Below are 12,445 nucleotides of genomic sequence, written 5' to 3' on the forward strand. Positions count from 1 at the left end.
CATATTTTAACGAAACGTAAGTGTGTTTCATGATACAACTTAATTAAATTTAATAACTAAAAATAGTGCTTTAAAAATGTATTCTTGATCCGTGTTGAGTATCAAATTTCACAGTAAAGTGCATTTTTGTTGAATCGTACATAAAAGAAACCAAGTTTACCAAGAAAAATGTAATTTTGGCTGTAGGTACTCTAGCATAAAATAAGAAAAAGCGGTGGTTAGTCAGAAGTTGAAAGAATGTCTTATCGATAAATTATATAAAGGTAAGTGATAACTTGGAATTTTCAACCACATAATAACAATGTGTTAAAGAGAATATTAATAATATCAAAGTGAAGTCCAGAAAATAAGTGAATATAAAATTAATTCAGTACCGTACGCTAGACCTGGCGCAAAAACATTTTAATTATAGTACTCAATACCAACTAAAATTCTTTAAGCTAAACATATCTTACAACCTACCCTTATTAAAAAACAGTATGTCTGAACGCGCCACCGAATATTATAAGAAATCCATTGTCATTTAATTGCAATAACGAAAATGCTATCTTTTAATTTATATTTGCTTACAGAGTCTATGGAATTGCGAATAGTCATTCCATTCTCACCACAGTAGTTATTTTATCAATTAATTAATTAAACCAGGTCACGCTTTGTTGACACTAAAAATATTTAAAATCGATTAATTTAGTGAGTACTTTAGTCTTTTATTGGATAGCTATATCGACGAGCTCAAAACCCACCTGATGTTAAGTGATTACCGAGACTCATACACATCCCAACCAGAACACTGTTCACCTTTAATCATGCGATCGAAGTTAACTACGCATTGGAATAACGATGACCATGCTTAATTACTTTGGGATATAAAAAGGTGGGAAGGTGGTATCGACCCGTGTGTGATTCACAAAAATATTACGTATTACCACTAGCATAAGAATCACCGAGTTTATAGCTCGTCTAAGCAAATGTACCGGTGTTCGAATCCCAGGCGGGTACCAATTTTTCTAATGAAATATGTACTCAACAAATGTTCACGATTGACTTCCACGGTAAAGGAATAACATCGTGTAATAAAAATGAAACCCGCAAAATTATAATTTGCGTAATTACTAGTGGTAGGACCTCTTGTGAGTCCGCGCGGGTAGGTACCACCGCCTTGCCTATTTCTGCCGTAAAGCAGTAATGCGTTTCGGTTTGAAGGGCGGGGCAGCCGTTGCAACTATACTGAGACCTTAGAACTTATATCTCAAGGTGGGTGGCGCATTTTCGCCGTAGATGTCGATGGGCTCCAGTAACCACTTAACACCAGGTGGGCTGTGAGCTCGTCCACCCATCTAGCAATAAAAAAAAGAATGCAAAAGCAATCATTGCTCACCGCTAGCAGCAGTGGAGACGGTCAGCTGGAGGGGGGCGGCCATATCTGTTATGACCGCCGATTGTCGTCTCTGTCTGATCTCTTGCACTCGCTGCCGGAGCGTCACCCAGAACATGCACGTGAACAACGCTTTTATCAACAACGGGACACAGGGCTCGCCCTCGGCACGACCCACACCGATCTGACGGAGATTCACTTCCTGTAACACAAATTTATCGAATATTTTAATCGATATTTCATGTATTTTAATCGATATTTTAAACAATGCGTGCGCATTTAAAGTGAGCGTGCATACAAATATACAGAATGACTGGTTGAACAGACGTTGTTTTGCCATATACATTATTTCTAGGATATTTTTTTTACCCGGACCACCCTTAACATTTAATGGTAGGAAAAATAGATTTTGTACCCGATGTGCACACAAAATTTCAAGAGAATCTGTTGAGCCATTTCAGATGAGTTTGGCAAAAAACACTACGACACGTGAATTTTATATATTGCGGTAATCGGTAAAACGGTACATACACATTGATAAAATGATTTAAGTCCAACCGAATATCCTTTATAAACGCCTTGACAAATAGACTAATAAAAAAGAAAAATAGACCTTATTACAACTTTGCCTAAATCATGTTGTTAAATGAAATCGCCTAGGAACGTATCCCCCCATAAACCCCCCAAATAAATTACCATTCCATATTCATGGTTTCTGTATTCGCGGCATATTTACAGAACACATACCCCATGAATAAAGAGCTTTTACTTTATGTTGTTTAAGACAAACGATGGCGGTAACTTTTTTTTAATTGTCTGTCCAATTACTACCATTTTTATGTAGGTTAGTTTTTTCATCAGCCTAATGAGCCGTTCACTATTTATTATGGCAAATGCGAATTGATACTAATTGAAGTAGCCAACTTAATGACTTCGAGGCACTGAAGACAGACGTTGGGCAACTCATAATATGTATTACAAAAGCAAATCAGGGTCTCAAGCCCATATCTCCTATATTAATTCACATTAATAGCACATTATTATTATTTGAATAAAAAATCTCTAAATCCAATTGAACATAACAAAATGAAAGACCAACCGTTATATTAGATGGCAATTCCGACTCTAGCAGGTTCATTCCGTAAATGTATTGCGCAAGGAGCAGTATAATTGCATAGCACACCAGTATAGGACTGGTCTTCAACATGAACGATCTCTGATCCTGACACAGCCACACTATGTTGGCCCACATCAGGAACACGAACGTCAACCAAGAATGAAACATAATGCTCCAAGCCATCATCGTTATTGTTGTTGCTATATATGAGGACCTGAAATTGGAATTCCTTAAAATGTGACATACTATGCATAAATCGGTACCGTGCGTTTAAAGTTGGATGTTTAGTATGGTCTATGGACCGAGTGATATCTAACACTTATTCTCTGTGCTTAGTGCGAGTTTTTTAACGTTCACCTTAAAAGCGTTCAGCGTAAAAGTTAACTCAAATCTGTATGCCGTTGAAACAGCGCCCCTGGCGTCAAACGTTGCCAAGGTTCCAACTCCATAAAGTTTAGTTAACATTTACGTTAATTTTTTAACTAATATTATAAACAACAATATATCATGTAAAGTAATAATAATAATGTAAAATTTTTGTGTGTAATTTTACCTGATCAAGACTTGGAAAAAATCAATTATCGCAGCGATAATGTCATCCAACAGAGTGGGTTCCTCTTCTTCTATTATAGATTCTGTATAAAGTTATTTATTTCGTTACAATCTACATTTTTTCTAATTCTTTAATTTTTTTTAAAAAAATATTCCAATATTTCAAGAGCATCACAAACAGTTAAATCAACGAGAATTTAATATTTTCATCCCAGTATACTTAATCATCGTCGGACACTTAGTTGGAAAAGATAAAAATTCAGTTACTATATGTAACAGTATATGACAAGGGTCCATTGCGTAAACTTAAATTAATTATATCAATGCATTAACTTACCTTCATCCGGTACTACCACAGATCCAGTAGAATCTTGGTGCAGCTGTCTTGTTACGGATCCAGACCGCATACTCGACCAACGCTTATTCGGACTTATGTTCCGCATTAGCTATATCCAAATTAAGTACTATTAATATAAAATAATCAAATGGAAACAGCTCTGTGTTTATGTGTATTTCGTTTGAATTAAACTTTTTTCAGCATGTGCAAAACCTTGACGCACCCACACTTTTATTTCGATAGTGATCTTGTTACAGTAATTTATTAACATCTAGTCTTTAGTGAATTAAATATTTTATACGTACCTACCATTTAAAAGGTACACAAAACCAACAGAATGCATAGTGTAATTACTCTAGCATAAACAAACATTCCACATCAGAGTTACAGTGAACACGACACGTAAATGACATTAACTTGTGCAGTAAATTATTTAAGTGATTAAAGCGAAACGAACACGAAGCTGTTTAGGTCGAATTGTCATACAAATATGTTTAGACCTAAACATATGATCAGAAAAATGCGCGGCTAATTATCGAATTATTTTAACTTGTTTCTTGCAGATAAACTTGTTCCCACATTTAACAATATGATATGATAAAGAAAATACCTACAGGGGCGGTCTCACTGGCATTCCCACGTAGTAGTGCTTTTGAATTTATGTATGAATATGCCTCCTACAAAAGAACGAAAGCAAATTGCAAAAACGAATAGAATAAATTTAGATAATGCGTAAAAACTTCAGTCAAATCCCTGCAAATCCATAATGTGAGTGTTAGCACATGCGCATGACTTTATTATTCATATTAATGTAATCAGAGGTTTGTGGTTGTGATTATGACTTGTGACTTATACTACGAAATATAACGAAAATACCATAATATTTACATTAAGTATAGATGCAAATTTGAAAATAAAACAATCTACACAACTAGATGCATGCAGTCAAAAACAAAACCGATAAAATAACTATTTCGTAGTGGCTCGTAGTGGATCGCATACATCGTGTAAGCTTGTAGTGTACCGTGTAAGCTACATTTCTAGCACTTTTAACATAAAACAGGTCATCTGCTAATTTACTTTGTCTGACGTGAATAAATGTTTTTTGTTTTGTTTCAGACCATTAAATACATTTAAACATATTTCTACATGTTCAATACAAACAGGAAAATCAATGGAGAATTTCGTTTCATGTTATTCTTCTTTAAAATATTCCTGGTTATTATCGTTACATTACAAAGTTTATTGTGTTTTATTAATTTAAACAAATACTTCTAAAGCTAATCAGGTTATAAAATAACTTGATGCTTAATAAAATCTAATACATAATACACAACTATTGGCCACTAAATTACACGATGACTTCATTTACAAAGTACAATGTTGGAATATCTACAGTGGTGCTTGGAAGTTGCTCGCGTAAGCTTACTCGGACTTTTTTAGTGGCGTTCATCCACTTGTCGCGGGCGCCTCGCCGGCTGCCGCGGTGAAACGACACCCCTCGGACCAGAGACCCGTTCAATTTGCCACCCTCTACACCGGTCAGGGCGCTCTTTTTTTTCGCCTACATCCACATATAGAACAGCAACGGTATATAAATGGACCAATCAAAACGTCGACTTCTCATATGATATAGTTTTAATAATAATAATAAAACTGTAGATTGAATATCGTTGAGATGTTCCATTTTCGAACGACACAAACTTGTGTTATGTCATAAATTTGAATAACACGATTTTACAAAACGAATATCAGGTTACTTTAATAATTTCAAAAAATAATAATACCTCACCAACAACGCTTTTGCGGTTGTTAACAATATTGTTTAGTTTATACATTTCATTACATTGGTATCGCGGCTAAAATTAAATTCTCACCCTTAGCTCACTATATATGTACATGAACTGCAGCTCGGTATAAAATGCCAATCCAGCATTGAACTGATAATGAATTCAACTAATCCCAATTAGAAATTATTGTAACAAAGCGTTGGAATTAGTAATTGCAGAATTAGTATTTATGTCAAACTAATAAATATCATTCATACTATACTAAGGTCTATTTTCAAGTTTACCTTGGGTTTGAAGAGTTCTCGTGTCTCAATGGCTAGAACATAATACGTGACGAGTATAACCAGTGGACTGGCTAGAGTTGCCCACATATGATCGTCTGTCACTTCATATATGAAGCCCATTGGATTTTTTTCGGTAATAATCACCAATTTCGTCAAGCCAAAGTACCTGTTTGAAACGTTTAAAAATTTATTACTACATACTATACCATACAAATTCTTACTTGTTATACAAATTGATTTTAATCAACAAAAATTAACAAACAAGGCAAATAAATAGCAGGTTATGTAATCATAAAATATTCACAACCAAGGACAAAGAGCAAACCAGACCTTTCAGGGACACGACCTTCAGAAAGGCAATATAAAGTTTTCACAAATCCTAAATAATAATCATACAATAGATACGAGAGACATATGGCAGTGAAAAATAGATTAATGTCAATGTTTGACCAACCATAGGCCTTATGGTAAAGTACGTACGTACTAACGTCGATTTTATTTAAGCATAAGCAACAGTAATATAACTAATTCGGATACGAACCTAGCAAAGTCCATTTCAGGGGGATATAGTTCTATTAGCCATGAGCATTGGTAGATAAGCAAAACCATTATGTGTGTCGCCATTATGGCCATGAGACATCTTCCAACAACAGCAAAGCCCTTCTCCAAGGGACGACCAACGGCCCAGGCAGTAGCCGCACCCATAAACACGAGAAAGTAAATTCCCGATGTAACACTAGGCCGCATTATCCCGGAGAACATTATAAGGAATAAACACAAGTATTTTCCTGAAACGAATGACATGGTTACTATTTTTTTCATATAAAAACAATCCAGTTTAAAATTAGCAATAAATCGTACTATCGACTTTTTTTATTTTATTGCTTAGATGGGTGGACGAGCTTACAGCCCACCTGGTGTTAAGTGGTTACTGGAGCCCATAGACATCCACAACGTAAATGCGCCACCCACCTTGAGATGTAAGTTCTAAGGTCTCAAGTATAGTTACAACGGCTGCCCCGCCCTTCAAACCGAAACGCATTACTGCTTCACGGCAGAAATAGGCAAGGTGGTGGTACCCACCCGCGCGGACGCACAAGAGAGGTCCTACCACCAGTTTATGTAAGGTTTATGTAAGGCCGTCATTGTTTTTATAACTTGCTGTTCACAGAATCCCAGATGTGACACATAAATGTAACATACGGAATGCAGGAGAACAATTCTCAAAAACGACGACAGGTAGATCGGGTTAATCAAACAATAGTAACGTAAAGATTCTTAAAAAAATTATTATGCTTGCGATTGTAGCTTTACGCGCGACATATTGATAGGAAATTGAGAGTTAGTAGCGTCATCTGTTTTTAAGATTAACAAAAATATTTTAAACATGAAGTTCAATTAAAATCAATCTAACGATCTCGTTTTTGTTCTATATAACTAGTCAGGTCATAAGTATTGTCACACAGTAAAAACTTTTCTTTTAGAATGCTGGCCACAAAAAAGTTTATTGAATTCGAATTTCGAATTGTTCATGAAAATAAAAATGTACACTTTTAGAATTTTACTCATTTTTAAATATGGAGTGGACGCTTAAAGAAGACCGTGTTGCAGTTATTGCGTTGCATCGTTGCGATTACGCGCCAATTCAAATTTTTAACATACTGAAAAATTTGAATATAACCAAAAGATTCGTTTATCGTACCATCAAACGATACAATGAAGACTCTAGTGTAGATGACAGGTCAAGAAGCGGTCGCCCTCGGTGTGTTAGGACTCCAGCAGTGGTAAAAGCTGTGAAGGCGCGAATTCAAAGAAATCCCAAACGTAAGCAGAAACTGTTGGCCCTTCAGATGGGGTTAAGCAGAACCACGGTGAAAAGGGTGTTAAATGAAGACTTACGGCTTCGGGCATATCGAAGAAAAACAGGACATCGTTTGAATGCTCTTCTAATGGACCTGAGACTGAAGAGATGCCGCGCTTTGTTGAAGCGGTACGCGGGAAAAAAATATCGGGAAATTCTTTTTTCGGATGAAAAAATTTTTACCGTAGAAGAGAGCTACAACAAACAAAATGATAAGGTGTACGCACACAGTAGTGAAGAAGCGAGCAACCGTATTCCGCGTGTCCAACGAGGTCATTTTCCATCCTCGCTCATGGTATGGTTGGGAGTTTCTTATTGGGGCTTAACAGAGGTACATTTTTGTGAGAAAGGTGTAAAAACGAATGCAGTTGTGTATCAAAATACAGTCCTGACGAACCTTGTGGAACCTGTTTGTCATACCATGTCCAATAACAGGCACTGGGTATTCCAACAAGATTCGGCGCCAGCTCATAGAGCGAAGAGCACACAAGACTGGCTGGCGGCGCGTGAAATCGACTTCATCCGGCACGAAGACTGGCCCTCCACCAGTTCAGATTTGAATCCGTTAGATTACAAGATATGGCAACACTTGGAGGAAAAGGCGTGCTCAAAGCCTCATCCCAATTTGGAGTCACTCAAGACATCCTTGATTAAGGCAGCCGCCGATATTGACATGGACCTCGTTCGTGCTGCGATAGACGACTGGCCGCGCAGATTGAAGGCCTGTATTCAAAATCACGGAGGTCATTTTGAATAAACTTTAGTGTCATAAGAATCTATGTTTTGTTAAGTTCATTTTGGTATATGAATGGTTACATAATGAATAAACTTGTTTCAATTATTTTACATTAAACATGTGACAGAATTTATGACCTGACTAAGTAGTTAGGAAAACAAACTTACAAACCCACCTGGCTTTAACTAAATATTATAGTTTCCGGAATCTACAAAAAAATGCTAATGCCGCTATCTACCATAAGACATGAGATCAAAATGATAGTTGTATTATAATGTAACGATGATGTCAATTTTTGAAACTCAACGTTTATGTGTTTCGCGGCAGAAATATTTTGCTCTATCGTATCGTATCTTACCCGTTGCGAGTCACAAAACCCCCTATTATCTTATAAACAGCAGCAATTACGTCAGTTTATAAAAAAATGCAGAATTCCTTATTGGAAATACTTCAGGTTTTTTAAACACTATTTCGTAAGATGTTGCAGAAAGATAAACGTTGTACACAAATTGACTATTATATATAGCGTGATATTTATCATCATATTTTAATGAGTTCAATTGCTACTGTTATATATTATCAGTTATCGTACAGGTCTTTGTGTTTATAAGAGTAATAAAGGGTTCTAGGTCAAGTAAACATACACAGGTTGCGATATGTTATAGCGCAATATTTTTAGAAAATAAATTGTTTCAATATTCGTGTTACGACGTTTCAAACCATTAAAATTGAGACTTCAACTTCATGTCTAAGCTTAACACCACACTATGAGCTTGTCTATAAAGCTTTAAAAAATCTTCTTAACTACAATTACCTACACTAGAATAAAGTGATTATTAGTACATTACCTGCACTTGTTAGAAGTGGATATCGTTGATGTTTGAAATCTTTCTTCTGTAGTTCAGGATCGGCCACATTTGATAATTTCCTTACTAGAATGTACACTACCAATGATGATCCCGTCATGACAAGCTAAAATTCATAATCCAATTTCAATAGTATCTATTCACACTAGCCCTGTGATGCTCTAGCGTAATATCTTACCTCTGGTGCCAAATAATGGATGGCCATTAGGGCCTCTATGCCATCATACGACACGAGACCGAGATTATGTCCGATATCACGTATTACAGGATAATCGTTTAGAAGAGAGCCGTATGGTGTAAAAGCCGCCAGGACGCTGTGCCATACAGCGTGACATAGCAGCAGGAGGAATGAAACGACTACATTCAGAAGTAGATATTTTCCTCCCCATCCTGCACATATTATTAACTTAATATAATTTTGTTCATTTTAAATTTTTCGTCTTTCTAATTAGAAATATGCAAAGGATTAATTATTATCAACTTATTTATTTTCTAACGTTTTATAATATAATATTTTCATCTATCTAAGTATTTGTGTACTACTTGTAACGCTTTCATGCTACAGGCTACTTATTGTATCAATTACGGACTATAATGTAAAATTCATTAAATTACTATGTTTTTAATTTAAAAAAAGCCCGCATATTTCTTCTTTGTTTTTATTGCTTGGGAAATGAGAACAGCTAATCTACATAATATATTACATTGATTTCCAAGGATGTCCACTTTGTAATTGTTACAATCGTGTAGTCGTCATCACTTCAGCCATAAAAACCTTTTGATAATGTTAATATAAACTACGATATGAAAATTCCCAATTATTTTTCTTCGTATACAACAATTTCTTACCCGAGAACGTTTGAGAATCGGGTATTTGCGTCAGCGGCGCTAACAGGTAGAGGAGAAGATATAATAACGAAAGCCCGAAAGGTCGTAATGCTATACCTGGGAACAAAATAAAAAAAAACATATTAATCGTCGTCGTGGCCTAAAGAATAAGACGCCCGGTGCAAATTCGTATCGAACCATACGACTGTATCGATGTTCGAATCCCGCAGGCACATACCAATTTTCCTAATGAAATACGTACTTAACAAATGTTTTCCAATGATTTCACGACTGACACGGCGACGGAATAACATCGTGTCGTAAAAATCAAACCCCCAAAAATTGTAAATTTCGTAATTACTGATAATGGCGAATTCTTATAAGTCCGCCCGGATAGGGAAGACTACCATCTTGCATATTTCCACATGAAGCAGTAATGCGTTTTGGTTTGAATGGTGAGGCAGTCGTAGTAATATAAAACTGAAACTTAGAACTCATGTCTCAAACTGGGTGGCGACATTTAGGTTATTGATGTAGTACATATGTGGGCTCCGCTAACCACGCTTATCTAAGCAATAAAAAAATAAAAAAAATATGGGTAATAACAATTAACATTGATAAATTATATAAAAATCTTTATAAAATTAGAAAGTAGTTACATTCTAATACTAACTGTTTATAGTTGAGTAAACAGAACGTTTGAAATAAAACTGAATAATAAAGTTTATACATAAAATTTATTAGACTCCAGTTATTTTAAAAACTAAGCTATGTACCTACGAAAAATAAAGCGGTAGCCCGATTGAAACTATACTAGGTACTACGCAAATAACTGAACAAGAGAAAGTCACAGACATAAAACAATACATCACAAGCCCATGGCGCTCGCGTAGTCGTCTGCTTCACGCAGTTTTTATTAAAAGCTCTAACCTTTTTTGTAATCTACTGTATACCTATACTTACTATAGAACAAGTATTGGAGCAGTACGACCTACAGAATGTACATGTGTTCTTGACCTATAAACATGGTGGATAGGTAACTAAAAATTCCATTTACGTACGCGTAAATATTGATTCAGTAATTGTTTACTGTTTCTGCCAACAAAAATATTTAGATATTATACTTCATTTGCGTGTTTTGCTTATTTGATGAACATAAATAATAAAACTCGACGGTTTTGTTACAGGAACTCGTTACTTTTTTATTTAACTCGACGACGGATAGTCTGAGTCACTAATGAATAAACCTAAAAAGATAGTAACTTGTAAGAGCAATAGTGTAAAAGCACCTTTGTGGTTAAGCCGCCCTAAATGCCAGAGTAACATTTAGAATACGTTCCGCTGGTTTTATACGTTGTCCCATTTGTTTAACCTACTTACTATTAAACTAACAATCGACTTTTTTTTTATTGCCCTTGTAGGCAGACGGGCATACGGCCCATCTGATGGTGAGTGGTTACCGTCGCCCATGGACTTCAGCAATGCCAGGGGCAGAGCCAAGCCGCTGCTACCGAACTTTTCGCCTTTTTCGTCACCCGTGACTAAGAAAACTGTAAAGTATTCGAAAAGTTCGAAATAAAATAATAGTAAAGAGCGCGAATATAAACCTTAAAAGTAGTTTTAATCAGTTCTACGACACGCAAAAACATAAGAAAATACAGAATATAGCCTTTTTGACATTCCTACTATTCCAATCGTTCGCTCATTGCTGAGCATCGTGATGACTTGATGAGCCCGCCTGAGACCTTTCTTGTGATCTGTAACCACTTATGTCGGTCATGGCATAGAGAAGTGCGTCGCTAAGTCTCTTGTCTCGTTTTTGTCATTAAATATGGTATTAATTTTCATTCCCGATCCTGCGGACAGAATGGAAAGCACTCGACGTCGCCAAAAAGACGTCATTTCGGATCCATCCGATCCACTAACGGTGCTTTTAGGTACCTCAGGCACCGGTCATCGTTCGTCCCTTCGTCGCAAGCGACGGGCCCGGCGAGTAAATTAACCCTCAGACACAGCCCACTGAGTTTCTCGCCGGATCTTCTCAGTGGGTCGCGTTTCCGATCCGGTGGTAGATTCTGCGAAGCACGGCACTTGCTAGGGTTCGGGTTAGCAATGTAGTCAGGTTTAAGCTCCGTGAGCTCACCTATTAGTTAAGGTTACGCTGAAAAAGCCTATCAAGGCTCTCAGCTTAGGTAGGGATAAAAAAAAGGTATTAAAGTGCAATAAATATATGAGTGTGCAAAACCTTAACTTTTTATTCCCATCTACATGGCTCCGAGCACTCGGACCACTAGGCGTTGAGTGGTAGGGAATATCGGAACTTTTAGACCATTTTGAAATATGAAGCCAAAGTCTCTAGTTACATCTATACTAATACTAATACTAATATACTAATAATATTATAAAGAGGAAAGATTTGTTTGTTTGTTTCGAATAGGCTCCGAAACTACTGGACTGATTTGAAAAATTATTTTTCCATTAGAAGCCGACATTGTCCCTGATGAACATAGGCTACTTTTTTTTTTTTTTATTTTTTTGGTTTCATGTGTGTTTTAATGTTTCCGAAGCGAAGCGAGGGCGGGTCGCTAGTAATAAATACAACGGTTGTTCCATTCTTGAACAGGAACAGAAGGTTTCTTCGCGAAAAAATAGACAGAATATATTTCTGCCTGTAAATATTACAATTTAAAATCCACAAA

At 36.2% G+C, this 12,445-nt stretch overlaps 1 protein-coding gene across 14 annotated transcripts in view; it reads right to left on the reverse strand.

Moving 5' to 3' along the window:
• Positions 1-12,445, reverse strand: part of Piezo (piezo type mechanosensitive ion channel component) — a 60,027-nt gene that overhangs the window by 37,473 nt on the left and 10,109 nt on the right. For 8 of the 14 annotated variants that reach the window (XM_089727086.1, XM_089727084.1, XM_089727078.1 and 5 more), the window contains exons 3-13: positions 9,768-9,863; positions 9,097-9,308; positions 8,901-9,024; positions 5,997-6,243; positions 5,456-5,621; positions 4,811-4,945; positions 3,996-4,058; positions 3,382-3,490; positions 3,046-3,127; positions 2,475-2,706; positions 1,379-1,577 (exon numbers count right to left, since the gene is read on the reverse strand). In XM_089727086.1, the coding sequence (XP_089583212.1) occupies positions 1,379-1,577; positions 2,475-2,706; positions 3,046-3,127; positions 3,382-3,490; positions 3,996-4,058; positions 4,811-4,945; positions 5,456-5,621; positions 5,997-6,243; positions 8,901-9,024; positions 9,097-9,308; positions 9,768-9,863 (1,665 nt within the window). The remainder of the gene's footprint in view (positions 1-1,378; positions 1,578-2,474; positions 2,707-3,045; positions 3,128-3,381; positions 3,491-3,995; positions 4,059-4,810; positions 4,946-5,455; positions 5,622-5,996; positions 6,244-8,900; positions 9,025-9,096; positions 9,309-9,767; positions 9,864-12,445) is intronic. The other 6 variants (XM_089727088.1, XM_089727087.1, XM_089727085.1 and 3 more) reach the window with 3 other exon arrangements.

The sequence above is a fragment of the Bombyx mandarina genome, chromosome 04 (genome assembly GCF_030267445.1).
Source record: "Bombyx mandarina strain Sakado chromosome 04, ASM3026744v2".
In the NCBI taxonomy this organism is placed as follows: Eukaryota; Metazoa; Arthropoda; class Insecta; order Lepidoptera; family Bombycidae; genus Bombyx; species Bombyx mandarina.